A 27,909-nucleotide genomic window follows, 5' to 3' on the forward strand; every position below is an offset into this window, starting at 1 on the left:
TCTGACAGCACTCTATTGCGACAATGTTGCGCTTAATTTTCGACACAAACTAGTCGAGCCATAAAAAAGAACGAACATATTTTATTTAGTAAAAATTTACACGCAAAACAATGATTTGTTTTTATAAATAAATAGATGAATTTGTTCAACGTAAATGGGGTGGGGGGGGGGGGTGTTAATTATTAACAATTATACGTTTTTAAAACCTCGAATTGCATCTCATTGATTGCAGTTAATTGCCCAGCTTTTGTCAGAATTAAATACGGAAAATACTAATCCCTTTAGAGTAAACCAAGAAGTCATTACTTCTTTAGAAGGGAAAGTGTCTGTTTAACTAATTGTGTCGCGATATGGAGAATAACTAGAAGCAGACACAGCGTGCGTGATATTTATCCATCGGTGAAACAATGATGGCAACAGTGAATATGAAGGATTCACACTCCCCTCCCTAATTACGAAGAAAGTCGCACTATGTTGACAAGGCTAAGGGTTTAATTTTCCTGGGTGATATGACATCGACCATTTCAACTAATTTGTCCCCTAACCAAGCGGGTAAGGTCGCGTAAAGCCACATGTAAATTTCCGAGCATCTGTCCGTCACGTATAGAGGCCTGGGTCGACACGACAACAAGGCACTCTTACTGGCTCTTAGGACTGGTGTTAAATCTCGTGGGAAAGTAGTCGCGAGTTTATCGTAAGTGCCATAAATGGCGTCAAAATAATCCCGTCCATATTTTTGACGAGTTTCTTCATCCATATTGTCCCATACTGTTTCGAATACTTCATTTCGCCTGGCGATGGCCTCTGGGGGGGGGGGGGGATAAAATGCAATCCTGTCTGTTAGAAGTGACTAATTTTAAAAAGGGTCGGGTTGCAGACAGTATACCTGTGTAGAAACAGTTGGGCTCAATGACTGAAACTTTAGCTCCCCATTTTTTAATTTCGTGTCGAAGGGCATCCGCAAATGCGCAAATTCCAGCCATGGCGGTACTGTAAGCTGAGAAGTGAGGTAATGGAAACCTGCCTAAAATATTATTAGAAGTTTACGTTTATTTAAAATAGTTTTTCGGGCTGTCGTGGGAAAAATAGCCAGACGGTTATAATTTCTGGTATGGATAAAAACATAAGTTCATGAGAGATGTTCCATTGTCACTGGCTACAAACAGGAGCTTGTCATGAAGCGGCGTAGGTCATAGATTCGAGGTAAAGCGACGCCTGGTCAGGCGCTGTCAAAGGCTAAATAAGAAGATGGACTGGACAACCGAGCGTTGTCCATTCTCAGTAAATCTCTAGCATTACGAAGTATAGGTAGTGTCATACTTATGGAACATTTCTTATAAACTTTTGGTAAAAATTACAATGAAACCAACAGATAATAGGAAAACAAAATAAGTCAAATATATTTTCTTTTATCTTGTGTATAAAGAGTGTATAGGCCGCTTGAAATTTTCGATTAGATGGTAAAGTTCATCTCTAAAAGTTCGTTGCGACATTTTTGCAGAAGTAAGATGAGACTAGAAGTGAAGGGCTCTAGCATTGGTAGTAGATCCTGGCACTAGTGAACAAATTTGAGGATTTTATGCCGCTTCCATCGCGCCTACACTAGAGAGAAAAAAATTGGTCGAGTTCCAAAAACATTACCTACCCCCTTCCCCTCAACCTAAAGCCTCGGAACACGGACGACGCGGGTGCTTGAATCTAGTTCGGCCGTCTACCGCCACGAGCGTCTCACGTTTTGGAGGGAAAATTCAGAAACCGCTACTAGAGGGCCAACCGTTGGTGTGTTATCAAGAATATTCACTTTCGCCGAGTGAAGAATTTGGTTAGCTTAGTACTTCTAGTCTCATCTCACTTCTGATTTTTGTAAATATTTCGGTGACTTTTTGAGGTTTTTTTTATTTTTTTCAAAAATAACCATTTCGAAATGAGAACAACGGTATACCAGAAATTAATGTCTCACCACTTTTGGGGCCCCGTATAATTTATAAGCCAAAACTAACCAACAACGCTTGATATAAAAATCACTCTTCCTTGTCCCCTTTGAATCAAAGGCAGAAACGTTTTTGTGACAAAAATGGTACCCTCAAGGTTAACTCTGATGACCTTGCTGAAAAGGTTCCATGGCATCATATCGGCTTCGGCGCAATACCATATACCCGCATTGTTCACCAAACCCCATAAACCTACATCGTGTTAAAATAAATTATACTTTGATCTACGTTTACTTTAAAAATGTTAATTATTTTTAGATTAGAAGCTATTAATTCGCGTTTATTATTAATATTAAATGACCTTCGATATTTAAAAGCAGTGAATAAAAAAATCAAGGCTAGATTATTATTGGGAAATTTTTAAAGTGACGCTAATTTAAAATATCTCTCACAGAGAGATCTAAACACTCGCTTTCAATCTAATCGTAAATGGGATAGGAAGTCAAGTGTAATCCTTTAATACGAGTGACTAACTCGTCAAAATCTCTTTTTTTTTGTGTGTGTGTGACTTCTTTTATCGCTTAAAGCGTACAGTAGATCATTTTACAGACCCTTTTATGTTCGTCTATCGGTTTCTATTTTTTCTATTCAATCATTTGATTAGCTATAAAAAGTCAATAGGTTATGGCAAAAACGGATTTATGCACTAAGAACGTCGGATCGTAGCTTTAGCCTCTAGCACCATCCTCGCATACTTTATTGAGAAACTTCGTCTGCTTATATTTTGACTCCACCCACAAATTCGATCTCTAGAACAGGCTGGGAAATAAGGATATTTTTTAAACTAGTCCTTTGGACCAGTGACCCCTAGTGTCTGAATTCATTTACTGGTCTCCGGACTGGTCCCAGCCTTTGCTCTCCAATAGATTTGCAATTAATAAACTGGTCCCGAGGACCAGTAACCCCCACTTCTTGATTTAAAAAACTAGTCCAAGCAATTAATAAACTGGTTTTGGACCAGAGGAAGTGTGCTATTTCCCAGCCTGCTCTAGAAGTAGCTATATACAGATTTTGTGGGTGGAGTCAAAATATAAGCGGACGAAGTTTCTCAATAAAGTATGCGAGGATGGGTAGTGAATTTGCTACGTTCAACGTTCTTCTTACATAAATCCGTTTTTGGTTATGGTAGGTGTGCGAGCTAGACAAGGAATTTTTTTATTTTATTTGGTAAAACACGTTAATCGAAGAATATAGCTACACAGTATGTAAATTTGAATTCGTCGTATCTCAATGATAAATATATAATTGATGGAAACGTCTGTCTGAATTAGCTACTTTTAATATATACAAATTCGAGGCTATAATCGCGCATAAATTAACCACGTGGCTGAAAATTTTAAACACTCGCTCATATGCATACCATTCATACCATTTTCACCAATTTCTGCGTCAATTTCAATGTAGACTTCGTGTACTTGTTTCGGACACGTGATATCCTAGAAAACAAGATGGTCGTAAGTTCATAATAAACTTATGATATGGTTTTTACCAAAGGAATACCCCCCCCCCGTTATTTCTTTTACAGTATTGGTAAAATCATAAGTTTATAAGATATGTTCCATAAGTATGTCACTACACATACTTCGTAATGTTAGAGGCTAAATGAGAGCTAGTTCAAGAACGACGTGAGAATTGACTACACTCGGTTTTGCAGTCCATCCTCCTCTTTAGTCTATACTAAGCCTTTGACAGCGCCTCACTACGCGTCGCTTTACGAGAATCTATGACGTTTCACCTACGTCACTTCATGACAAGCTCTCATTAACGAGTGACACACTTATGGAACATATCTTATAAACTTATGATAAAATCCACTCTTGATTAACAAACTCTTGACAAAACACGACCCCCCACGTCCCTTTGACCCTAGATATTCTTTTTAATCTACATTTAGTGATATATATGTTTACCATCTCAAAAAGTCGTAGTCTTGATGAACAAACACTGCGCAAAACGTGAGCTCCGGGTGAATTTATGTTTAAAAATGTTGCGAAAACTGTCATTCCAATGGCATCCAAGCGTTTGACAAGAGCTTGCCCAAATCCCGAATCACAACCTATATATAAGATTTTAAAAAGACTTTTTACGTAACATATTGATACTGATATAGTATATTAGTAATATACCCTTAAACCTTTAATTATGAAATTACGCGCTTAAGTAAAGTGACCCCATTACTTAAAAAGAAAGTTATTAAGGGAAAAATAAAATAAGTAGTGGATGTTTAAGTGTATATCTTAATCATTTATTGCCTTCTCGCGCAGCAATTATCCGTTTATCTGAATTAAAATTTATGAGGAAAAGAAAATGCTGCGAAAGTTTTTTTTTTCTTAAGTTATGACCTTAATAGATTAAGTTATCGTTTCAAAACACACCCCAAAATATTTCCTTCATTACTAAAATTTATTAGGAATGAAAATATTTACCAGTTATGAGAACTGCCTTGCCCTTTGCCTCCAAATGGCTGGCTGGTAAGGTAGAGTAGAGCACTAGACAACCGAACGCGAAACCGGCAAACCCCCAATGACCTCTGACCACAAACTGGCAAAAGGGTTCACCGATAAACAGCAATAATAGACTCAAAATTGAACGAAAGCCCAGTCTTAATTCACTCGTTAGAAACTTGAATAACACTCCGAGCGCGAATAATACAGTTACCGAAGAGTACAACAACGAGTAAATCACTAACGATTGATCAATCACAATAATTTCACTCTCTTCCATCTCACCCGAGTTTGCAGTTTGAAAAACACTTTTCAATGTAAATCGTGGATATAAGAAACGACTCGGAAAAACTATAAACTTAAATTAAGCATTTCCCTTGTAGGGTTCTGGGTTGAAGTCCTTTGGTTTAATGCTTTTTTAAGCATGGTATATAATTAGGGGCACAAGTCCTTTCTACCTGCCACACCAATTTTAAATGTCCATAAAACCAAAATTACTATATCTCTTCCTGCCAACATACATAATTATCATGAACTTGTTTTTGTCATTTTAAATCACATTTTACAGTAGAAAAACGTAAACACGTCTTTCGCAACGACGCACCACGACTAGCTCCGCTAGAACCCTTGAACCAACTAGACCATAGACATATACACTAGACCATCCATAACTTGTACTTGTAGTATCATGATCCGCGCCACCTATTGGCTAAATTCTGAAACCCGCCCATAAAAGATGAGCCGTGAGCCGTAATTGACTCGTACTCCAATGCATAGATGACATCTATTGGGACTTTCGTTAATTTCTCGCTTTTCGCGGTTTAAATGGCGGACACAAGCTGGCAATGTCTTATGGATGATGTTTCAACTAAATTAAGAAAGTCTAAAGGTTTTTCGCGCTTCGCGAAACTTAAAACTAACGAAGAAAAGATTGAATTTTGTTTAAAGGATGAATATATTAAGTAAGTACATAGAGTGAGGTCGGGAATGTCAATATAACACTAGGCCTTGGTCATATTATAGAGGGGGGAAGGAAGAGAGTTTCTTCCGCCATGCGCGTTGATAATTTATACCGCAACCGCGTGGATTTAATTTATTTCCAGGATTAAAATTTTAAAATGGCTTAGAGTTGTTGGATCATCCCGGCATAGAAAGCACTGGGAAAAATCAGCAGAATTACGAGTCGAAGGGAATGCGTGTTTTCAGAGGAAGGAGTATGAGAGAGCGTTAGAACTTTACACTAGGAGTATTCTGGCAGCTCCTTGTTGTGACACTCATCAAATGAGATCTGGTGATGAATTGGCCCTGGCATTTGGGAATAGATCGGCAGCGCTATTTTTCCTTGATAAATATACTGTAATTTGATTTTAATGGGTTCCTTAAAGGGGCTGGCCGGAGCTGTTGGAGTGAAGGGGGGGGGGGTCAAACTGTTGGTTAGCATATTGCTTACCCGCCCACCGCGACGGTGGCGCCATTCCTTATGGCCAAAGAGCTGGGTGTTTTCCCCCTGAACTAAGGGCGGTCTCTCCCCAACAGCGCTGGTGAGCCCCTTTAAGATGCTTGTTTGGGGGGAGGGGGGTAGTAAATGGTTTGACCCTGCCATTCCAACAGTGTTCAAACCTCCAATGATAAAAAAAAATGGAAATCTAGTAAATTATAACATGGTTCTGGTTCTATTTAACCAGCATTGCTTAGATGACATTGAAAGAGCAATTGAGAATGGTTACCCCAAAGATTTATGCTACAAGCTGTATTTTAGAAAAGCCCAATGCCTTTCAAAAACAGGGCCTAGATCTGCAGCCCTCAAGGCTTTGGATGAAACTGTTTTATATATACGTAACGCTAAAATTGAGCCAAAAAAGCTAGAGAAATATCTCAGAGAAAGTGACGAACTAAAAGCCACATTAACAGAATTTGCTGAAGAGTTAGTAAAGTCACCACCATGGATAACGGATGCGCGTGAGGAAATTTGTTTTCGCGCTATAGGATAGGCAACTCCCTGTCTCCGACGGCAGCTTATTTTTATATACTCTGTTCCAGCTTCGGTTGTCAGCACGCTCAAAGCTAGGTCTCTATGAAACATAGCTTTGTAGGTGCTGACAACCGAAGCTGTTGCCGTCGGAGAAAGGAGTTGCCTATCCTATAGCGTGAAAACAAATTTTCCTCACACGCATCCGTTATCCATGGTCACGACTATAACAATAGTCATTTTGATTCGACTAAAATGGCGAATTTATTTAGTAAAGAGGTGAACCCCTCCAATACAGAAGAAAGTGTTCCACGTTTAGCTTATGGGTGCCAGTCAGCATTAGCATTTGCTTCCTCCTGTATTGAAGCCAAGCACTCTGAAGCGAAAGGGAGATACCTAATTGTTAGTACCTGTTAGGAAATTAGTACGCTTCATTGAGTGCCTAATGTCTCTTGTCTTCCAGACAAATAGGCCCATAAAAGCGGGTGATACTTTAATTGTGGAAAAACCATACACTTCCGTACTCCTACCACATCATTACATAACACATTGTCATCATTGCTACCTCAAGCTTGATGCTCCTATTCCGTTCGTACGCCCCGAACTCGCAAAAATGACATTAAAAATAACGAGATCCGTCTAATTGTAGATGTTATCACTGTACTCAAGTTCGCTACTGCTCAATACACTGTGTGGATGAGTCGTGGAGGAGGTACCACAAATGGGAATGTGGAAACTTGGACTCATTACATTCCATTGGAATTGCTCATTTGGGATTTAGGTTGCTAGTAGTAACGGGGTTACAAAATCTAATAGGTCTGCTTATAAAATAAACTTTAACTACTGAGTACAGACTCGGTAACGTCAATGTAAATATTTCTTCAGATTTTTACGGGCGATCTTTAGAACCTTTAAATTATCACGAAAATTGCGATAATAGTTACTACAACGTATTTCATTTAATTACGCACGCGGATCTCCTACATATTGAAGATTCCTTTCAATATGCTATGGTAACTTAGACCCAATCTTGCGAAAGAAAGAAAAAAAAAACCCCAAAAAACATGAGTTTCTTATTGCCTATAACTTAAATAGACATCAACTTTGATTCTGTTACTCTTGGAACGCATTGGTTTTGTCACGTCGAACAAAGACGATGTGGGAGAGGATCGCATGAAAGATGCCATTGTACATTCCCTCCGTCAAATGGAATTGTCGCCTTTAACCCCAAAAAAATCTGGCGGCCACGCCTCTTGCTCTTCTCCCGCTAGGAGTTACGATTTTAATTGCGTTCCTACTCAAAGACCCGAATCATTGAGGTTATACCTCGGTGGTTTAATCTTACGCCACATTCATCAGCTTGTCTGTAACGCTCACGCTATTACGGCACTCATTAAATTTGGTTCTGGTTCTGGGAGTGGTGGTGTCGTCACTCAGAAGCAAGTCAGAATTGCCACTGCCATATACCCCACGGCGAGTTTGATGAATCATTCTTGCGATCCTACAATCATAACTAGGTACTTGTTGATAAAGGAAGAATGAAATGTCTCTTAAACCTTACTGAAAAATTATTTTTAAGCTTCCACAAAGACATTCTGATTGTCAAATCAGTAAAAAGCGTTCCTCCTAATGGAGAAATTTTCAATTGCTACGGCCCCCATTTTAAAAGAATGTCCAAAGAAGAACGTCAAAAGGCTTTGAAAGAACAATATGGTTTTATTTGCAATTGCGAAGCTTGCACTAGCGAGGAGGAAAGAGAGCAAAGGTTTCAAGGGTTAAAATGCGCGGTTTGCTCTGGCCCATTACGCTTACCCGACGCTAACAGTCACAGTTCTTGTATGGAGTGCAATGCCGAACAAGAATGCGCGGCTCAGTTGCAGAAAGCCTTCAGCGCTCACGATTTATTCGTTCAAGGGTTACAACTAGCCGCTCGTGGAAACTTCAAAGATGCGCTAGAAAAATTGCGCCGTTGCCTCAAAATGAGGGAAAAAGTCATGTACAAATTACATAGACAACTTGCGGAGGTGCAAGATCAAATTGCAAGGTGTTACGCGTCATTAGGTATAACGTTTAAGGTAAAGTATTTCAGATGATTGGAAGTTATATCGCCAAGAATATTTTAGGGGAGTATTGCTTAGCTGTGGAGTATTTAAGGCCAACTCTCGAAGCGACTGAGGCAACTTATGGGGAAAACAGTGTGGAGTTAGCGAATGAGCTTCAAAAGTTCACTGATCTACTGTTAAATGCAATCTTGCAGTTGGCCAAAGAAGGCTACAGTCTCAAATCCAGTACTGAAGTTAGGTTTGTAATATTACCTTTAATAGGAATGCGCGCGATACTGCGCTTAAACACATTAGTTTGATGTATTACAGGGAATTAATTAAAGAAGCTATGGATGTGATTGATAGAGCGGAGAAGATATTTATGCTCCATTACGGATCTAGTCACGAATCTGTCCAAGAATTGCGTTCAAAAAGGGACGAAATAGCCAAGTTAACTAAGCCAAAAAATAACTAAGATAGTTTTTAAACATTTCTGTGAATACTAATCTTCCACTTTTCATCATAAGTTCTTATTTAGGGATCTGATTCGAACGTCATATTACATTTCCAAGCTCGCTAGACCCTCTGCCTCTCTTTAGCATTGGTGGGTAAATTCGCAAAATATTTGTCGCGAATGACGTCCTTTGCCCCCCCACTTAATACAAGTCATTCGCCTAATGGTTGTGAGTGCTCAATAGCTGCGTAATTTTGAGTGTTTAAAAAGGCTGGCGGACTTCGAATCGTTGAAAAATTGATTTCCTGCTTGGTAAAAAATGTACAAAACAAATAAGCGATATCTATCGAAATTTTCCATGGATCACAGGTGTCAGAAAAAAGGCCTTGTCTATGCTAAACCTTGTTATCATTCCTTTAATGTTAGTTACGAGTTACAATTTTTTTTTTAACTTCAAATTATGAAGTTCTTTCAGTTATTTTCACTGTCGAAGTCACTAGTTGGCGCTTCCAAGTTCCATTACGACGCATTTCCGATACCGCGGCTAAGTTGGGAATACCGTTAAAGTCTTTAAAACACTAAAATCGAATTTAAATCGGGTATAAAAAAAAATGTTTAAAACTTCATCGAAATCCAGTTAGATTTTCGACTTTCTTGTGATAACTTATATCTGGCGACTGGCGTAGCGGCGGCTTTTTTTCGCTACAGTCTTAATCATTATATTCTATATATAAATTTTTTCTTCATCGTTAATCAAGATGTATCTCTTGATTTAAAATACTCAATAAGTCCCACCCATTCAACAGGGGTTTTAGATTCAAACAATTTCAAAATAGACCTTCCAACTTCCATTGCTTATTTGCTCAACGTTTATCCTCTTGAAATTACGAGTTATCAGTTGTGCCTAGTTAGTTTTATTAGAGTTTTACAAACATATCAGCTATAATAGTATAAGAGTTTGTGGAAAATTTAATAGTTTAAAATCTGTAAACTAGGAAACTGGAGCTAATGTTACAATTAACCATTGCCAATTCATAGTTTTTATTTTTTTTTCCTGTCCAACAGAAAGTCGGAAACTACATCATTTAATTTTCACCTTAAATAATTGTTTATCGTAAGCGACACTGCTTATAGCCTACGCTATTGTTATTTATTGTGAAACAAATATTTACAACAATAAATTTGTGCTTATTATGAGTTTGATTTGATTATAAACGAAGTTCAAAGTGCGCACGCGCAAGACGCAGCCAATATCTGAGTGGGTGGAACAGGGAGAAAGGGAGAAGCCGCCTAATGCTAACAGAACTCGTATCTAGCGGGAAGGGGTTGAAAACGGGGGTATGAAATACTATGTTCAATCTCTCTTTACCTTGAGTCATTCGGTGGATCATTGAGCATGCGCGAAGTGACATCATGACAGATAAAAAATTTGGATTTTGCGCAGTAGAGCTCGCGGTAGCCCGGGCGATACTACCCCCGTTGGTTGGGAAATTGACTTCCCCCACCCAAAAGAGAGACACCTCGTGCTATTCACGCGGCATCTCCCTTTCTCCCTGGGTGGAAGCGCTCCTGTGTTTTTCAGCAAGACTCGAAACCTGTGACGGGTGAATTCCATCTACGCACACTATGTAAAGCGCACTAGTTATAAATTTAACACTGGATAAAATTTCCTACTTCAGTGTTCCCACACACACAGAGAAACGCAGGGGCCCCTTTCATTTCGAGCATTCGAGGTAGGAAGGGGCCGTACTTTTAACCTGAACTTCTTACGACAACACAAAAGAAACCGGAGATGCATCAAATCCAGCTGCTACTTATTCGAGCTTGTATAAGAGGTTTTTAAGTGCCTACAACTGGGTCGGGCTGGCTGGCGTTTTAGAAAAGAGTGAAGCAGCGCGGAGAGCCTAAGTGTGTGGGTGTCTAAAAGAGGTCAGAAACCGTGCTATGAAACTCAAAACCATAATGAAGCTGAATAAATAATGAACAAGCTGGGTTTCAACGTTTCACCAGAAGTATATAATACTTCTCTTCGAGAGAAGTGTACCACAAAGCGGGGTAAGTGTAACATGGTGTAACGTCACTCTTCCCAACATCGGATCATTTGGAGCAAGGTTACTAAACCGAATCACATACACGATAAATAGTTCACTCATCATTACTCTATTTGCGTTTAAATATTTGGCAAGACGCGCTTGTGCATTTTTGTCCCACGTTAAGACGAGGTTTGTGGGATGATTGCTGGGCATTTAGTACCAAACAACTATAGAATTACGGTGCGATGCCCATTTGTAGTTTGATAAGCGGGAAAGCAAACTAAAAGGATGAGCCTGGGAAGAATGACGTTACATAACTAAAGCATTAAGAGGATACAGAGTGTCATCCTTCTTCTATTATCCCCTTCTGGTTTCACGAACCATGGCTTGTTTCGCTTTGGCAGAAAATATTCGGTACTTTTGTCAGTTGTCACAAAGGAACGCTGGTCACAGAAAAAATAACAAATATAGTACCAGCTAAATGATTTACTTAATCATATGCCATTACGGTTTGATAAATTGAAATTACTAAATTATTTGATGAGTTGGGTCTGAAAATGGTGATAGATATATATTACAGTTTGGGTCTAGTAGAATCTAGGAAACGTTTACGACGAAATCGGACTCTCATTGTTCCGAGTCCGTAGTCGCAATTAATCGACCAAATGCAGTGTTCCAACTGTTCATCAATTTCGAAAATAAATCTTAATGTACTTATAATTTCAGGCCAATTAACTTCATGTGGAATCAGAGAATAGGATAGACTGGCGTATTTCCGAAGTATAATTTTTAAACGAGTTTTTGAAAAACGGTTCTCAAAAATTAGTAATACCGGATTTATGGATTTATAATAGAGTAGTGTCGGTAGAGAGGGGAGTAGACGGTGTATCCCTCCCTCTAGGCGCGCTTTTGCAAGAGGGGATACTATATGCGCCTGGTAGGGGGGATGACACTGAGCTAAGAGATAGAAGGGTATGACGTTTGCATACGTAGAACTGACATTACTCTATACCGGAAATGTCTGAATTTTAGCGATTAGTCAACTTGGCTGTCTGCTCTCATGCTCAAATCGTTTGGCGAATGGAAGTAAGTTTATTTTTTTGTATTGTTTTTATCACAATCACAAGTAGAATAATCTTACACCAAGTTCCTATGTAAGATTTTTTGCCGTAGCCTCTGTGTCTGAAAGTTCTTACGTTAAGCTTTTTAAAGTTTCCAACGGAGCTCGCGTGAATGAAGAGATAAAATTTCTAAAATATCGGCCACGACCGAAAACGAGCTTTTGAAGCAGCGCTCCACAGCGGTGGAGAGTGAAGTAAAACAGGCGGGGTTAATTTTTTTATCGAGTAAGTTCAAGCATGGAGGGTTCATCCAAGTGCACTGTGTTTGCGTTTTTTATGGCGTGTGGTGTGCAAACGTTTTTAGAGAAAGCCGACGGAATTATATTTTTCTGGCGCGGAAATACTCTGAGTTTATTTTGAGAGCCTTTTATCCATTTCTAAATTAATACATTTACACCTAACTTGCTCCGCCATAACGTAAACTCCGATCGCCTTAGATCTACGCGAGCGGATCTACGTCTCTCTATTGGCCGAAAAGCTCATCACAAGCGGACCCAACCTCCCATCGAAAAATTTAAGTTTCGTACATTTTTTAAGGGGGGTGGAATTTCTTTAGCGAGACCCAGCTTTCCGCGGCTGATGTTAGTTTGCGCCGAGAAAAAATATTAGTAGAGAAAAACTTTGGGTGTTCAACTACCATTTACTCTACAGTAAATACATTCGGCCTAGCCTTGGGATATCACGTTTTAGGAACACTCGAGATGAGACGTTCGTTAGAGAAAACCTGACACACATTACCCTCATTCCTAGGCTGGAAAGCTATGTCCTTTGGATCATCTCCTTTTGTCACAATCCATAAGTCAAGGATTATGATTGGTAATTTGTAATTGAGGACCGAAACGTTCATTTTGCATTGGGTATTTTCAAGGATTACCAACTAATTAAAACCGGTTCTTCTCATATTGACTACGGGACTTGGGAGATTCACTTCCTCTTGCTTGCAAAATGTACATGTATACGTATCAAAGTCTACATTAGTGTTCGTGCTTTTAGCTTTTCTCCAAATTTGCTGAATTGAAATTTTAATATTTGCCCTGAAAAAAATACAAAATCTCGAGATCGGTGATGCGTTATATTCCTGAGATTGGGGAATAGGGAATTTTAAGGCTTCTTTTATCGAATTAAACAGAAGTCCAAAAAATTATCTCAGGAAGTAAACTATTATAATGCCCTTATTAAATAATTTAATAAAAGCAGTCCATTCACCGAAAGATTATTTTAATGCAATTTTGCAAATGCACACAAAAGGCAGTCAAATATATGAATTTAAATTATATCTTAAATTGTTTTTAATTCTATAAGTTATGGCGCGAGTGATTACATCATTATTTCTTCGAAGTTTAAGCTACCGTGAAATGACTATATCATTTTTTTGACACATAATATTGTCTAAGCTATGGCGGAATAGTACAAATAGGCCAGAAACAAGATGTTTAATTAAAATCACGGTAGATATACCTGCATTATACGTTTTCTACAACAAAAAAAAACCAAGAAACAAATAAACTTAGGTAGTTTTGAAAAATTATTTTTTCTAAATATTCGGTGAATTGGTTAAATCACTTTATATCACGCAAAAAAATAACAAATCATTTTCTTTTCTTTTCCATCGGAACAAAAAAACAAACGAAGTTAGGAATGACATTTTCATTTTTTATTATAACAGAAAAACATCTGAATTTCTCTATTTAAAAAAAATCTTAAGAAATTCAATTGTTTAAATTAAAATTAAGGCGTTCATCATATACTACATTTACATGAAGAAAAAAAAACATAATTAGTGGACAGAATTTATTAGCATATATTTGGTTTTAGCGCCAAATATTTTATTAACTTTTCGCTGTTGATTTAAGGCTTAAGTAATATTTTTTTTAAATAGAGTATAAAATTAAGCTCGACGTAAAATTTTTCTTTAAAAAATGCCCTCGATTCCTCAGAGCCAGATTTTCTTTTTTAAAAATGGACATTCGTGTTTTGTAAAATCTTTTATTTAAAATTGCAAATGCTTAGATTATTTAAGTGCCGCGAATTTCGATTAATTCGCCATTTTGAAAATTGGGAGTTTGCAAATAAACCTTACGTAGGTTCATTTTTAATATTTCCCCCTAATCCAAAATAAGGTATTAATTTGTTTTATTTTTAATCGCTTTTAAATAGTAGATAGAGCTGCCAGCTAATTAATTAAACGAGATCTATAAAATGAACTTTTAATTATCCTTTTTTTTTACGTGTACAATATTTTCTACTCAATATACGGTGGTCTCCATAAATGTATATTTTTACATCTAAATATATTTCACGGGGAGTAGAGGTGTTTATTTTTTTTTTTTTTAGCTTTAATTAAAATTTAGTGTGATTTATCGATGGGAATCATTCGTTCCTTGTTGCCTTCGAGGGCCGGTAGGGGCGTTTCGACGGTCAAGACTCCATCCTTGGAAAGTGAGGATCGAATCATTTCTGGGTTAGTTCCTTTGGGCATCAAGAATTCTCGGTTGTATTCCCTGTAGACTGAACGGTTTTCTGATTTCTCCTCGTGTTTGGCGTGAACCTGTAGGGATTAAAACAAAAGAAAATGCTTCGTTAGTTACGTATCGAAAAATAGCGCTAAATTAACTGACTATAACATAATCAACAGACAAGGAAACTAAAGTTTGTGGTATACAGTTTGAAAGAATAACTCGCGAAGGACCAGTTTTCCCCACCCACGAGGGGATAATCACTCTCGGGTGCCCTGTACATCGATTATAGATTACTAGTAACAGAAGGGGATAATAGAAGAAGGATGACACTCTGTATCCTCCCTATGCTTTAGTTATGTAACGTCATTCTTCCCAGGCTCACCCTTTTAGTTTGCTTTCCCGCTCATCAAACTACAAATGGGCATCGCACCGTAAGGTGAATTCAATAGTTGTTTGACACTAAATCCCCAGCAATCATCCCACAAACCTCGTCTTGACGTGGGACAAAATGCACAAGCGCGTCTTGATAAATATTTAAACGCTAATATACTTCTGCTAGTAATCATTTTAACATATTCTAAGCTAAGGGGTATTGAAGATTACGCGTAATCCCTTTAGTACAGTCAAAGGTACATCGTGTACACCGATTAAGCTGGGTGGTTGGCCCCTCGTTTCTCCATTAGCTTTGTATCCAAATGGATTTTAATCTATAATTTAAGATCTCGTTTTAATTTTCATGTAAAATAATGATTTGGTAGTTTTAATCAGTAAACTTGAAAGTAGAAATTTACCGAATTTAAAGGTTATTTTAGGGTTATGGCTGAGACACGGTGGAGACATTGGTTTCCTGTCTATATGGGATTATTTTGTAACTAAGCCATCTGCAAGTTTAAATTCTATTTATAAGATTCTTCCCTGTCATATAAGAGAGACAATGGAAGGAGGTTTTTTAACCAAGGGGGTGCTATAATGTTTTAGCTTCGCAAGCTCTATAGTGATTTGTTTTGGCTATAAAAAACATCAACTGTAGGCGACAATTCGTGTAACTTGATCGTTCAGAGTCGAAAATAAACCTTGCAACTCCGCAAACTTACAACAATCGCCGAATAGGGAAATTTGAAATTCAAAAATTCGTGTCAATCCTTTTCGAATGATGCCAACTAACTACTTTAATACATTTTTAATGAAGGCCCATTCATTTTTTTTTAAATATTCTGCCAGTAATGAATCAATGTTAAGTAACAAGCCAGATGATAGTGTGAAATTTATAGAAAAGTAACGAAAAAGTAGTACGGTTGATAGAACTTGACCTTCGTCGTGGTAAAGAAAATAGTGGAAGCTTTGAAAAATGGGGTTCGAAAAAAGGTCCCTTGAAGCACCGCTCGCTCTACGAGGTTGTTTAAACAGAGGCGCTTCTTTTATAAATATAGACACACAGCCACAACCTTATCTTAGAGTAGCAGACATTCCTTGGCGTTTTGGAACAGAGCTTCAAGAACTAACTTACGGTTGATTTTTAGGGGGAGGAAGTTACGGGAAACTAAACGTAATTTGCCGTGAACCGCGCTCTCCCTGCTTCTATCAAGGAAAAGAAAAAAAAAAAGAATCAAGAAATTTCAAAAGTAGCTTCGTGATTGGCTCCAATGGGAAATCTTAGGTATTTTTGCGTGGTATACTTGGTCCTTGATACTGGAGACACCAAGAAAGGGCACCTAGCCAATTAGGTCTTGAATTCTTCACAAGGCTATCCCAGGGATCCTCTTATTTTTATTTTTTTGACAGCCAGAATTAGGCTTAAAATATACGTTAATTATTCATTTGAGAATGAAATTAAGCTAGGATTAGTAGGAAGTAAACACATCCTGGAACTTTGGAATGAGATTGGAGGATTTAAATAACCACGTAAGAAGTTCGACCTTCGGATTGAGGAAAATTAATCTTCAAAGGTTACCACTAAAGGTTAATATTAAGTAAATTAAATCAACTGTAGGAGCTTTTATACTGTGTATAGGGGTCACATTGTATCTCTTTGAACTCCGACCTCTGCCCAACCCAATCACTTTCCTATCGCTCCCACTATTATCGTTAGTAGAGAGATTCTCTCAGTATCTACGCTGTTGCTTGCCGAATATTTTTAATGTATTCTCCCCTATAACTTCACGATATTTTCGCGTGATTTCCAAGGAATTGCGTTATAGTATGGTTAAAGAGAAAAATTTGAAGTATCTAGATCTTAGACGTTCCAACCTATTTCTCTAATGATTATGTCAGGCACCAGTCGTAAATAAATTTAAATTAAGTGGAGTGAGAGTGAAAGCGAAAGATTTAACTGGCGTGAAGGAGAAATAGAAAAATTCGACCGGATATGCATTAAAGGGGAACTGAAGTTACGTAACTTTTAAAATTATGGGTCCCGCCGCGACTATAAACGTGAAATTATCTCCAAATTTCTTTTCGTTCGCGAATAACTTGGCCCATTTGCGAGGTCGGTGGTGGTTGTGAATATGTTATTCAACTCTGCCATACAAAGAATATATAAACTTGTTTCTTCAACCTAACCCTTTTAACATTAAACTTAATGCCAGCCTTGGAGGCAAAAACGGAACAACTCCATTTAAAAACCATTTTTGATTGTAATACAAAGGAAATATTTTATATCAAAAGCCATTCATTCAGTGTGGAGGCTGGATTCCTTGGGATTGAGACTTGCACTATACCAATTCAATCATAAGTAACCACGAAATACACAAGTCTACCTGCTCTAAGGTACCATTATTTTAGCCGAAGTTCTGTTTGAAACCACATGGCTGACAAACGCTTTACATACAGCAGTATTTTCAAAAAAACATTGTAGACCTTTTACCATAAGTTTATTATAAGATATAGTGGATTTCAAATGACATATTTATAATTTGTACGTTACTTCTGGCCAATTTTATAGTAAAAAGCGGTATTTGATTTCCTTGCCATCGTGGTCTAGACGACTTAATGATACATCGCCATGTTATATAGAGGCGAGGCTCTCCCCACCGCCGAATTTTTTTTTTTTTTTAAAGTTCACAGTGTAGGATTAAAAGGATTTTACCATATTTGGTTTTGCGTGCTGCTGGTTCGTTGCACGTTTTAAGATAAAACATATGCCAGATTTTGAATTTTAAGACAATCAATTTATTTTGGAACTCGAGATAGTCTTTTAAAACTCATTCGTCTTGGATTAGTATAATAAAACTGTACTAAACTTTTTTAACCCCAATATTATGACATGTTAAATTTTTTAAAGGGAGGGAATCAATAAAGTTGATGTAAAGATGTAGGAAGAAAAGTAGAAAACCTTAAATTATACAAAAACAGAAAGAAGAAAAAACTCGTTTGATAAGATGTTTTATAAAAACCACATTTATATTAAACAAGTTAAGATAAAAGGATAAAATCTCTCCTTTTTATTCAAAAGGTAATATATAATAATTTATTATATATTATTCAAATTGGAGTTACGTGTATATCTACGAGCAATTAAGTTTTTTAGGGATACTCTGTGAAGCGTATTACGTAAGTGGAAATCCTATAGCTCACTGACGTCAATTTCAAATAATTAAAATTTTAAATTACCCTAACGTAATCAACCACCCTGCCGCCTGAGCTCAAACCAATAAGTCCCGAAACAATTAAGTCCAAGTCAAACAAAAAGAATTCAGAGCAATGTGAAACTAATTAGTAATTAGGAACGAGAAGGAAGAAAAAAAATAGGAAATCTTCCCAACATTGTTTCAGTAAAAACGCAACACTATTGTTAGAGAAAAATGAAAAGATTTGTAAAGATTGTGTGTGGGCGTTATTTGCGTTTTTTTCTTCTCTCTCACTCTCTTCGTAATGCGATTATCTTTCTGACTTCCCTTAGGCCTACATCTTTAATCTTATAAATAACAATTACTCGGAGTTTGCCGAGTAATTATTTCTCTGTTGTTAAAGTTGCATGATCATAATCCAAAATATTTTCCAGATAATAGATTATATTTATTATATATGAGTTAGAACTGTAGAACCATACAGGGAGAGGACTTTCCTGGCATTGTATTAGAGTTCTCCGAGGGGGTAGACACTTGAGAACTCAGGTGTACAATATGCCTTGAACTCGTTGTACTGTCAAAGCTGAACTGTGAGTTCCTAAGGCTTTGAACTCAATGCACTGTCAAAGCTGAACTGTGAGTTCCTAAGGCTTTGAACTCAATGCACTGTCAAAGCTGAACTGTGAGTTCCTAAGGCTTTGAACTCAATGCACTGTCAAAGCTGAACTGTGAGTTCCTAAGGCTTTGAACTCAATGCACTGTCAAAGCTGAACTCAGGTGTACGCAGAGATCCAGAGCGTCTACCCCCTCGGAACTCTCGTATTTTTAGTATTTTTTTTTTTTTCGAGTCATTCATATTCATTTATCATCTATCTGGGGGTGGATCGGTATTTCCGGTTACGTATTATTTTGGGTTCTGTGTTGTACTGCTCGTTGTGTGGCAAACGGGCATAGATCGATTTTCGCCTTTTGTTTTGTTTCAGGGGGGAGTGCTCCAAAGGGAAATCGGTTTTTGTATTTTTGGCAGGGTCAGGAAACCGTAACCATAAATGAAATATGACTCTATATCTATGTTTAGAAAATGAAATTCATAATAATAAATATAATAAACAAAAGAGAGACCGAGTATTAATATTGGTTGTTTTATTTATAAATTTATGGATTTGGTTGGGTTATGTTTAATTAGAGTGGGATGGTTTTTATTTCTAGAATTGATTGTGAAATTATCAAAAAGTCTATCCAGGGATAGATTTAATTTTAGAAGTAGGAATGGAGAACAGAGTAATCTGGACGCGCGTCATAGTCCCGGACCCCTTCCACGGTAGAGGCGGGTCATAGCGACAGAGGTAAAAAGGAATTACGTACTTTTCGTCGTCCACGTCAGCAACGTCATCAAAACGTAGTTTAAGTGTGCCAATAAGATATTTAACCTTTTCGTTACGTGTTGGAGGGAGGGGCTCTATACTGGGCTATGAGTCGGACTGAAGTAAATACTAAGCGTTCTCCATTCCTACTTCTAAAATTAAATCTATCCCTGGTCTATCTAAATCATTTTCAATAGATAGTTTAGACACATGGAGGATGCATACCATTTACACCAGAAGGCTAGGCTAGCCGGAGAACAAAAAGCAGACGGGTTTCTGTCCTCCTTGTGTAAATAGTATGCATCCTCCACGTGGCGCCCCATGGTAATTTCCCCATAGAGAACAATACAGGGTAAGGTGATAGGCTGCAATTACTCTATATATTCTCCGTCAATCGAGATTGAGAGCAGTTTATAGGTAAAACATCCCTTATACGTGCGTGAAATTGCACAGATGTAAATTCTATCGAAATTGGTCTGTTAAATATTCAAGTCTCCCCTAAATTTCGTTCTATGTAATCTTTAAGACAAAGAGGGAATATTAAGGGGAAGACCCCTATTAGTCTCCGCTATTCAATCATTACCTTAGTCTACCCCACAGAGCGGAATAAAACGGTAAAAAAAGAACAGCGTGACTACGTAACGTTGTGAGATTTCATCATACCCAAATCTACGCGAAGGGAAATGCAATGTTTTCGCCCGTAGAAAAGAAAGTAGACCCGGTCAAATGAATATAAATGTAACTGTTAAGAAGTCCATTACATAAAAGAAGTTGAAATTAACTGCACGGGTTCAGCCTCGTAAATTAAACGAGAACTGGACAGAGCGTTTTACTTCAGACTCCAGTTATGAACTTCTGAAACTATCCCATTATCAAGGTAATTCCACCGAGAAATAAATGATGTATGTATTCTATTTGAAGACGCGAGTTCTTCAATCTCCCTTTTATGGATTCGCTAAAAAAACTATTTCGTGATAACGAGCGATCATTATGCGTTATTTTCCAACTTTAGTTTTTACCGCGTACAAAGCTACCTTAGTGCTATTTGAATGATGTTGAACAGTAGGGGGATTTAATCTCGTAATAGTGAAAACTCAACTTGAGAAAATTTGGATAGCGGGGAAATATTATTGATTGTTGCGCGTGCCATAGCCGCTTAATATAGCCGAGAAAATTGCTTCAATATTTTAGCGATTTGTTTTGGACCCATAAACTACGTAGGCGAGTTTTGCTCCCTTTTGGGAAACGGCGTAATAAAAAGGAGTAATAAAGTATGGGCAATGTCAGACATATCTAAGAGAGTGATGTTTAAATTTTGGATATTTTTAGCGATTTGTTTTGGACCCATAAACTACATAGGCGATTTTTCTGCCTTTTGGGGAACGGCGTAATAAAAAGTAGTAATAAAATATGGACAACTTCAGACATATATTAGAGAAAGTAATGAATAAATTTTGGGAACGCCCCGATTCACCTTGAAAATCAACATTTTTGATTCAATTTGAAGCGTAATTACTAACGCGTCATTCTTTGCCTTGGGATATCCGTACTCGCTACTACACACGCTTTTTAATAACTCGCTCTAAGGGATAATAAATGGTAACTGGTTATTTAAATTAGTTTTTATGTAGGGTTATGTTCAGATTTAATATTTTAAAAAGATTTTTCTTGGTATAAATAAATTACGTTTAGTTATTTTAGTGAATTAAAATTGGTGCGAACGCAACTTAAATAACGTCAATATAAAATGTATATAATTAATATTAAATTTATGGGGGAAATACCGAAAAACCATATTTTTCTGGCACGTTTTAACATCTCTTTCTCTATCTCAAGAAAAAGAAGTTAAACCCCTTCAACAACAACGTGTAAATATCATTTAGATCGCTCTTCATATTATCCGAAGATATTTACGTATATTTTCTAGCGGATCTACTAAAATATGATATTTATTCCTTTAGCATCTAAATTTCGTTTTGGCCTTTCGTGACGCGTGACGTTTAGATCGTGATCCGTAAGCTCGTGCCTTGAAATATAACTTAGCTATAGAAAGAGGGAGAGAGAGGGCTAAGCTCCCTTTTTTATTATAAACCTTTGGCGGCCCTCGAATCCCTCATTATGCAACTATTTGTCCCACCTTAATTTTCTCTTCCCACCCACCCTAAAGTTTTTTTAAATTCACAATAGAAGCAGGTGCATCGCGTTTTTGCGGGTATTAAAAGACCTGCCAAACAAGGCATTCCAGCACAAAAAATATGAAAATCACGTGGTTAAAATTGTAAAACAAGGGGAGCCAGGCTGTTTGTGAAAATGGACCTTATTTTTCACTTCAAAACTGCTGGGCCTTTTTTAGACAGACTTGTATTAACTTATTTTATTGATAAGGTAATGTCAGTTGTTTTAAATAGACTATGAGAAGATAACACGGATTTCCACTTCTCAATTCTATAGTGATATTTATTTACTTGAAAGTATGCCGTTACAACCAGCCTACCCTAGACTATCAATACAATCATCTTTGAACTATAAGTTAAAATATATTGAAAAATAACCTGGCTATTTATCCGCTAGTTACATTATGTAAATTTATATTTTTCGTGTATATATTTTTTAAAAATTCCAAGGCTATTTGACTGATCGGTTATGGAGAAAGGGTTCTAATTAATTCGTCTGGCTTTTGTTTATTATTTATGTAAGGAAAAACTGCCTTAACTTTTGTTAATAAACGCTATTGCATAATGCGAAAAATATAGAAATTTCTTGGTATAATTATGAAAATCTCTAGCAAACATATTTCCTCGTTGACAAGAGAAATAGATTACGTTTAACCCTTGCTTTTACCAATATAAGAAATATAAATTTAAATATAGAGTAGATGCCACTTAAATGTTATTAATGTATTTCAAATGAGTTCTTGGAAGAAGACTCGAGTCACGACTGTCTATTAAGTAAAATAACGTAACCTTTTCCTGCTAAATTCTTTTTAAAATCGATTTTAAATTGCAGTAACCTTTAAAGGGATTCTTAAACAGCTTCATATAGTATTATCATAAGTTCCAAATTTGCCGAACGCCGTATTTAACAAAGTAATCTATCTTTTAAGTACCTCTTTAGGCATCAATTGCCAACAAATAGGTTATTAAAAGAGCTTTATTATATAAATTAAAAATCCTTAATATCCCGATCGTGATTTGAGTCACTAATTATATGCCCTACCCTTAGAACCATTTATTATTAAACATCTTTTATCTCCTTGTTGTAAGGGGTAACATCTTAAACATCATCAAAGTTAACGTACCGGTAACGCTTTTAAAAAAACTTAAGTATCGTCTACACTACACCAGATTTTTTTTAAAGTATCGGATCGTTTCTTATCATCTTAATCGTGAAGTATAGTTAGTAATCTTGCGGTTGTGTTGGCATACCCTCCAGTGATGTTTTTGTATTTAAAATAATGTTGGTGTATGTTATAGTTTCCCAAGCGTCTTTATTATGCCCCTTACACCGACGACAGTTTTAAAGGGTAGTTGAAAATGTTTTGGGACATTGGTTTAAATATGACTGGGGGTCTATAGGCCTTGGTCAATTATTTTAGGAAAAAAGTTCAATTGGTCTCAAATTTCATGCTCGTTTTTCAACTTATTTCTAATATATGGCGAAATAATTTGACTGGGAAATGATCAAAGAAGTATAAAAATTCATCATATGGTTTAATACCAGGAAAAAGTGAGAAAATTAAAGATATTCGAGATTTTACAAATTGGCAGGATAATTAGTAAATATATATAAAAAAATTGTCCCGGGTTTCTCAGAAGCCGCGTAATTTTACTAATTAAATTAAACTACAATTTCACCATCCCTTTACGGAACGAATTACCCCCTCTTATTGGTGGTGCCTCAAGAGTTTCTTTTAAAACCAGCAAAAGTATGCACGCGTCGTTTAAAAATAGATGATATTCCCCCTTGAAAAAAAAAAACGAAAACCAAAACTATTTTACGAAGCGAGTACCAGCGTCTGGGAATCCCTTATTCCTCTAAACATCATCATAATGGGGTGGGGGGACTACTTGTTTCCCCATAAAGCCACGCCGAGACACTAAAATTGAAAACTTATGAAAACTTTTCATTAATGAAATTGAAAAGAGAAGCTGTTTGGTCCTGGCAAGGATCTCCCCCAAGTTCTCCCGGATAAAAGGCTTTGTCGTCTAGATTTATCCTCTTCTCTCTTTCTCCCCCTCCCCCGTTTTCACTGCACTCAACAGTAGATAAACAATGAAGAGTGTGCGCAGGACCAATTCGCATTTTCAATCAGCCATCATCATAAGTAAACTTTAAGTATTCCTATTACCATAAGTCATAAGACATGTTCGATAAGTTTGTCACTGGTTACAAACGGGAGCTTGTCATAAAGTGAATGAGGTAGGTCATAGATTCGAGGTAAAGCGACGCCTGATGAGTCGCTGTCAAAGGTTTAGTAAAGACTAAATAGGAAGATGGACTGCAAAAGTAACCGAGTGTAGTCAATTCTCGTTTGTCGTTCTCGAACTAGCTCTCATCAGTAAGTCTCTAGCATTACGAAGTATAGAAAGTGTCATACTTATGGAACATATATTATAAACTGATGATAATGCTAAGCTACCTAATTACTTCTAAAATTTCGGAGACTTGTACGGGTTTCACATACCAATATGGAATATCGCGTCACCAACAAAGTCGCTCCGATAGCTTACTGCCGGCACCATGGTCTAACTAATTCAGACACCCTCCATTTTTCGTCTACTCTCAATGTCCTCTAAGTTTTTCCGCTCGTCCTGATCTCTTGGTCCCCGACCCTAAGCCCCGACCTACATGACTAGGCAGGAGGTTGAATGCTTTGCACTAGATTCCACTTTGATTCTCCGGGGTGCAATGCCGGGTTGAAATCGAGGGGCTAGCCTCTCAGGGAAGTATTTAAAAGTCCTACCCTTCAATGACAGTGTTGAAATGATTTCGCGCAATCCGTAATGGATATATATTTAGGAAATCTAAGAGTGATTAGCCCCTCAGTTGAAACTGACATAATTGGTCTACTAGCACCCTATAAGAGCGTTGGGAGGCCAAAAATCGATAAATTGTAATTTTAATCTAGAAAGTCTAGCGGGATTCCCCCAGCTACCACGTCGATTCTAATTCGACGACGAAATCGTAAACTGCGAGGATTGTAAATGACAGGTTTGACTTGAATAGGTACTAAAACTTTAGATTGCCCTTGAAACAAGTCGTCGCTGGGAAGAGCGGTTAGAACCCGCCGTAGTTTGACTATTTAATGCAATGTAGCAACAAGTATTGATATAAATATATGAATTAGAGCGTTTAATTATGGCACTAAAAACGATAATCAATGTTCATGCTTCACGCGCTATCAGAGATTATTGTAATTTATCAGGTAATTGGTTAGGTTTTTTTAATTGTCTTGAAAAATATATTTAGTTAAATTCCCGACATAATTTAAATATGTAAAATTAGTTTTAACGTCTTAAATTGCAGAGAGGTCATGCACCTCTAAGCTAGCTAACACGCTGTTAGTCTTTTCAAAATGTGTCCCCAAAGTTTTGACTGTCTTTTGAGTAATTTGTTGTTCTTTCCTCTGGATTTATTTTCAAAAAAAAATTGTTATTTTTCTAAGTTTATGGGGATCACGTGATGAAAACTCGACCAATAGACGCTGAGCTTAGTGTTTGTTTAAAATTCATCCCCGTCTGATTTACTTTCAACGTCATTAGAAAGAATGCGTTGCCGTTTACCCAGGGAAAATGTATATGTATTTTTGCGGTTCCGAAGACATTCCGATACTAAATTCTTCGTGCAAGGAAACACGTCATAAAAACGCGTCACCGATGAATATTTCAGTCTAATTATAAACGGAGAATGATTTATTTATAGACCTACATTTAACAGCGTTACTGGCTTCATGCCGACAACCCGATACAAGGACGATACGCAACCTAATGTAATTGAAAACCATCCGCCCGGAAATACAAAAAAACATGAATGGTGGTGTCTACTGTATAAAAGTCTTCTATGAATAGTCAGCGAATACTTTTTTCTCTATGGGGTTTAGTATATTGTGTTGTTGCGCCGTAGAGTCAAACCTATACTGACTAGATAACACTGTCTATAGTGTAGTATTTTAATCAATAATTTTATACCAAAAACGTTTTGTTAGGATCTAGTTCACCAGAAATATACGAAACCAGACATTATGAAATCATAGTTGGGGAAAGAAAGAGTTGGTACAATAATTTAGCGTTTAGGTCAACCTTTGTGTATGTTTATGGCGTCGCTCAATTCTTCTTTAACGTTTTGAAATTTTAGAGTTACTTGGGGTCATTATATGAGATTGCGCTCCGAGTTGCGTAAAGGTTGCAACGTAACTGACCAGAGCTTTGTTACACGCTACACTTAATGGTTCGTTGTAACCGTCTCGGTAACTTAGCTTATTGTCCGAGCAAGAGAAGTGGGAGGACAGTAATGGGTTTAAAATAACTAACCTGCAGTCTGTTGTCGACGGTTTTGACGACGATTTCTTCCGGAGCGTACTGGCTAACGTCGAACCTCAACTTGAGTACTTTTCCATCATCACCATCTTGGATGAGTGGCGAGTTGAGTCCGTCGAGCCAGGTTCGCAATTCGGACTTGTGGGTAGTTCCGGCGTCGCTGCTGCTCGTACTGTGACTGGTAGTGGTCCTTTGCTGCGTTTGCGTCTGAGTACTGAATCCGACGTCCCGTTCCCGATCCATCAATTGAGATCGGAATCGGTTCATCTCTTCTTCCATTTTCCTCATTTCCGCTTCGAATCTTTCGCGAATTGAATTGAATTCGCCATCCAAGATATTGGTGTCCGTCCTCAAGACGGGGACTTTGCGTTCTGGAGCCATTTTTTTTTAAACTGCAAAATGGTTAAAATAAATTATTAGCGGCGTGTACTCTAAAGTGCAAAATACAGTTCCGTCATCGTCAAAACCCCGAATGTCACTTAAGAAGGGGGAATTAGAAGGGTCCCTTAGAAGGAAACCTTTGAACTAAAAACGCGCGTTTAAACTTAGCCATTTTTCCTGACAAAATGTTTTTACAAATCTCGGAGTTGAAACAGAAAAAAAAACTGAGAAATATTTTTCAATGCATTTATGGTTGCGCGAGTATACATGATTGTATTTCAGCAAAATCGCGTAGTATGAATTGGGTTGCAACTAAATGACTTAAATTCCGGGTTTTCTCTGACCAATGACAACCCTGATGGACGTACAGTGACCTAAAAACGTCGATCACGCGTCCAGTACTTGCGCGAAAATATAAAATACAATCTTGCCACTCCTAAAAGGTCACTAAACTCCTAACCTCAACTTAATGGACCGTTTTTATCGAAGGCAAAAGCATCTCCTATTTAACCCCTTTAGGATATTGGTTCGCTTTACTGCAATATACAAGTTCTAAACAGTTACCGAGCATCTAAGGGATCCAATCGTTCAGGGAAAAATTCAAATTGGGAATACCGACAGGTGTTTTTGTACCTGGAAACTCGTCCCTTAATACAAAGAACTCGAATTTGCAAAAAATGCGAACCTGTTTTCTCTTTCTCTCTATAACTAATTACTAATTTATAATTTGTTACGCGCCGCAATTTAACTGAAAAACGTGCGTGATACGAAGTATTGAAAATATATTTAATACCCTTACCTGGTTTTTGTTTACAATCCTTTTAAAATAATTTTCAATTAACTTATTTGAGGAAGTACAACTTTTCGCGTACTTTCTTTAAGTTCCACTGTCTTTGGAGGAATCTAAAGTTCCGGCCTTGAGGTAAGGGCTATATAAAGTTTTCTCTTTTCTTGTAGAAAGTTCCCGAATAAACCCACACTGGCGGGAGTTACGAGAAATTGCTTCGACGTCCTCAACAGCGACCTACAACTAGTCAGAAAATTTGGCTGCCAGTTCCACTCTACGATTTTTCGCGCTCTCTACTACCCACGAACTGAAGCCAGGAATAGATGAGTCAGAATTTTTCTCTTCTCATTCTCTGCGCCGAGAGTATGGTATATAAACGTGGGTTCGATACGGAGCATGCGTGGCCTCCTTACGTATTCCGGTACGTCATAGACGGTTCCGCCCGATAATTGGTTGAAAAGCTGATACAGGCGCTTTCCCAAAAAGGAGTTTTATTGCGGAGTAGTGCGAGACTTTTAACTTTGCCGGTGTCCGAATAATATTACCTTTTCGTTTTTAGTGTTTTTAGAATTTTTACCAATCGAACTCTTTGCCTCGAGCGATATCGACGTTGATTTTAAAGGGAATGTAAAGATGGTAGGAGAGATGTCACCCTGAAAGAAATTGATTTGTGCCCTTACTGTCACTTTGAATTTGAAAGGTGACCGTTAAGTCAGAAATTAACATTGCGTTGTTGGCGGACAGTATATTGGTTAATGCACC

At 37.4% G+C, this 27,909-nt stretch overlaps 3 protein-coding genes across 4 annotated transcripts; 1 reads left to right on the forward strand and 2 right to left on the reverse strand.

The window, feature by feature from the left end:
• Nucleotides 1-61: 61 nt before the first annotated feature.
• On the reverse strand, nucleotides 62-5,087 carry LOC149623408 (11-beta-hydroxysteroid dehydrogenase type 2-like). 2 transcript variants are annotated; one of them, XM_089853318.1, is made up of 6 exons: nucleotides 4,418-5,087; nucleotides 3,902-4,047; nucleotides 3,361-3,427; nucleotides 2,001-2,183; nucleotides 887-1,024; nucleotides 62-804 (listed from the first exon to the last, which is right to left on the reverse strand). In XM_089853318.1, exons 1-6 carry the CDS (start codon nucleotides 4,713-4,715, stop codon nucleotides 470-472), a joined length of 1,167 nt encoding a protein of 388 aa, XP_089709444.1. In that variant the 5' UTR covers nucleotides 4,716-5,087; the 3' UTR covers nucleotides 62-469. The 2 variants fall into 2 exon arrangements, with proteins under 2 accessions (XP_089709444.1, XP_089709443.1); XM_089853317.1 differs by having other exon boundaries at nucleotides 3,352-3,427.
• A 147-nt stretch (nucleotides 5,088-5,234) lies between these two features.
• Nucleotides 5,235-10,097, forward strand: LOC149623409 (protein-lysine N-methyltransferase SMYD4-like). The gene is made up of 11 exons (XM_089853369.1): nucleotides 5,235-5,397; nucleotides 5,539-5,791; nucleotides 6,121-6,359; nucleotides 6,677-6,806; nucleotides 6,868-6,992; nucleotides 7,054-7,220; nucleotides 7,290-7,417; nucleotides 7,500-7,921; nucleotides 7,984-8,465; nucleotides 8,528-8,705; nucleotides 8,777-10,097. Exons 1-11 carry the CDS (start codon nucleotides 5,261-5,263, stop codon nucleotides 8,919-8,921), a joined length of 2,406 nt encoding a protein of 801 aa, XP_089709495.1. The 5' UTR covers nucleotides 5,235-5,260; the 3' UTR covers nucleotides 8,922-10,097.
• Nucleotides 10,098-13,255: 3,158 nt separating this feature from the next.
• LOC149623410 (alpha-crystallin A chain) lies at nucleotides 13,256-27,789 on the reverse strand. Its single transcript, XM_089853323.1, has 3 exons — nucleotides 27,160-27,789; nucleotides 25,974-26,371; nucleotides 13,256-14,602 (listed from the first exon to the last, which is right to left on the reverse strand). The coding sequence occupies exons 2-3, from the start codon at nucleotides 26,358-26,360 to the stop codon at nucleotides 14,402-14,404; spliced, it is 588 nt and encodes a 195-aa protein (XP_089709449.1). The 5' UTR covers nucleotides 26,361-26,371; nucleotides 27,160-27,789; the 3' UTR covers nucleotides 13,256-14,401.
• Between the last annotated feature and the right edge of the window lie 120 nt (nucleotides 27,790-27,909).

Source organism: Phalangium opilio, unplaced genomic scaffold (genome assembly GCF_054372755.1).
Source record: "Phalangium opilio isolate 3A_F unplaced genomic scaffold, DU_Popi_V2 ptg000113l_1, whole genome shotgun sequence".
Classification (NCBI taxonomy): Eukaryota; Metazoa; Arthropoda; class Arachnida; order Opiliones; family Phalangiidae; genus Phalangium; species Phalangium opilio.

Coding starts and splice junctions, on each gene's coding strand:
- LOC149623409 (XM_089853369.1), top strand. CDS start 5,261: ATGGCGGACACAAGCTGGCAATGTCTTATGGATGATGTTTCAACTAAA. Junction 6,360..6,676: donor TTAACAGAATTTGCTGAAGA/GTTAGTAAAGTC, acceptor GAATTTATTTAG/TAAAGAGGTGAACCCCTCCA. Junction 6,807..6,867: donor CGAAAGGGAGATACCTAATT/GTTAGTACCTGT, acceptor CTTGTCTTCCAG/ACAAATAGGCCCATAAAAGC.
- LOC149623408 (XM_089853317.1), bottom strand. CDS start 4,715: ATGGAAGAGAGTGAAATTATTGTGATTGATCAATCGTTAGTGATTTAC. Junction 4,048..4,417: donor CAAGGCAGTTCTCATAACTG/GTAAATATTTTC, acceptor TCTTATATATAG/GTTGTGATTCGGGATTTGGG. Junction 1,025..2,000: donor TTTTATATCAAGCGTTGTTG/GTTAGTTTTGGC, acceptor ATAATATTTTAG/GCAGGTTTCCATTACCTCAC.
- LOC149623410 (XM_089853323.1), bottom strand. CDS start 26,360: ATGGCTCCAGAACGCAAAGTCCCCGTCTTGAGGACGGACACCAATATC. Junction 14,603..25,973: donor CCGTCGACAACAGACTGCAG/GTTAGTTATTTT, acceptor TAATCCCTACAG/GTTCACGCCAAACACGAGGA.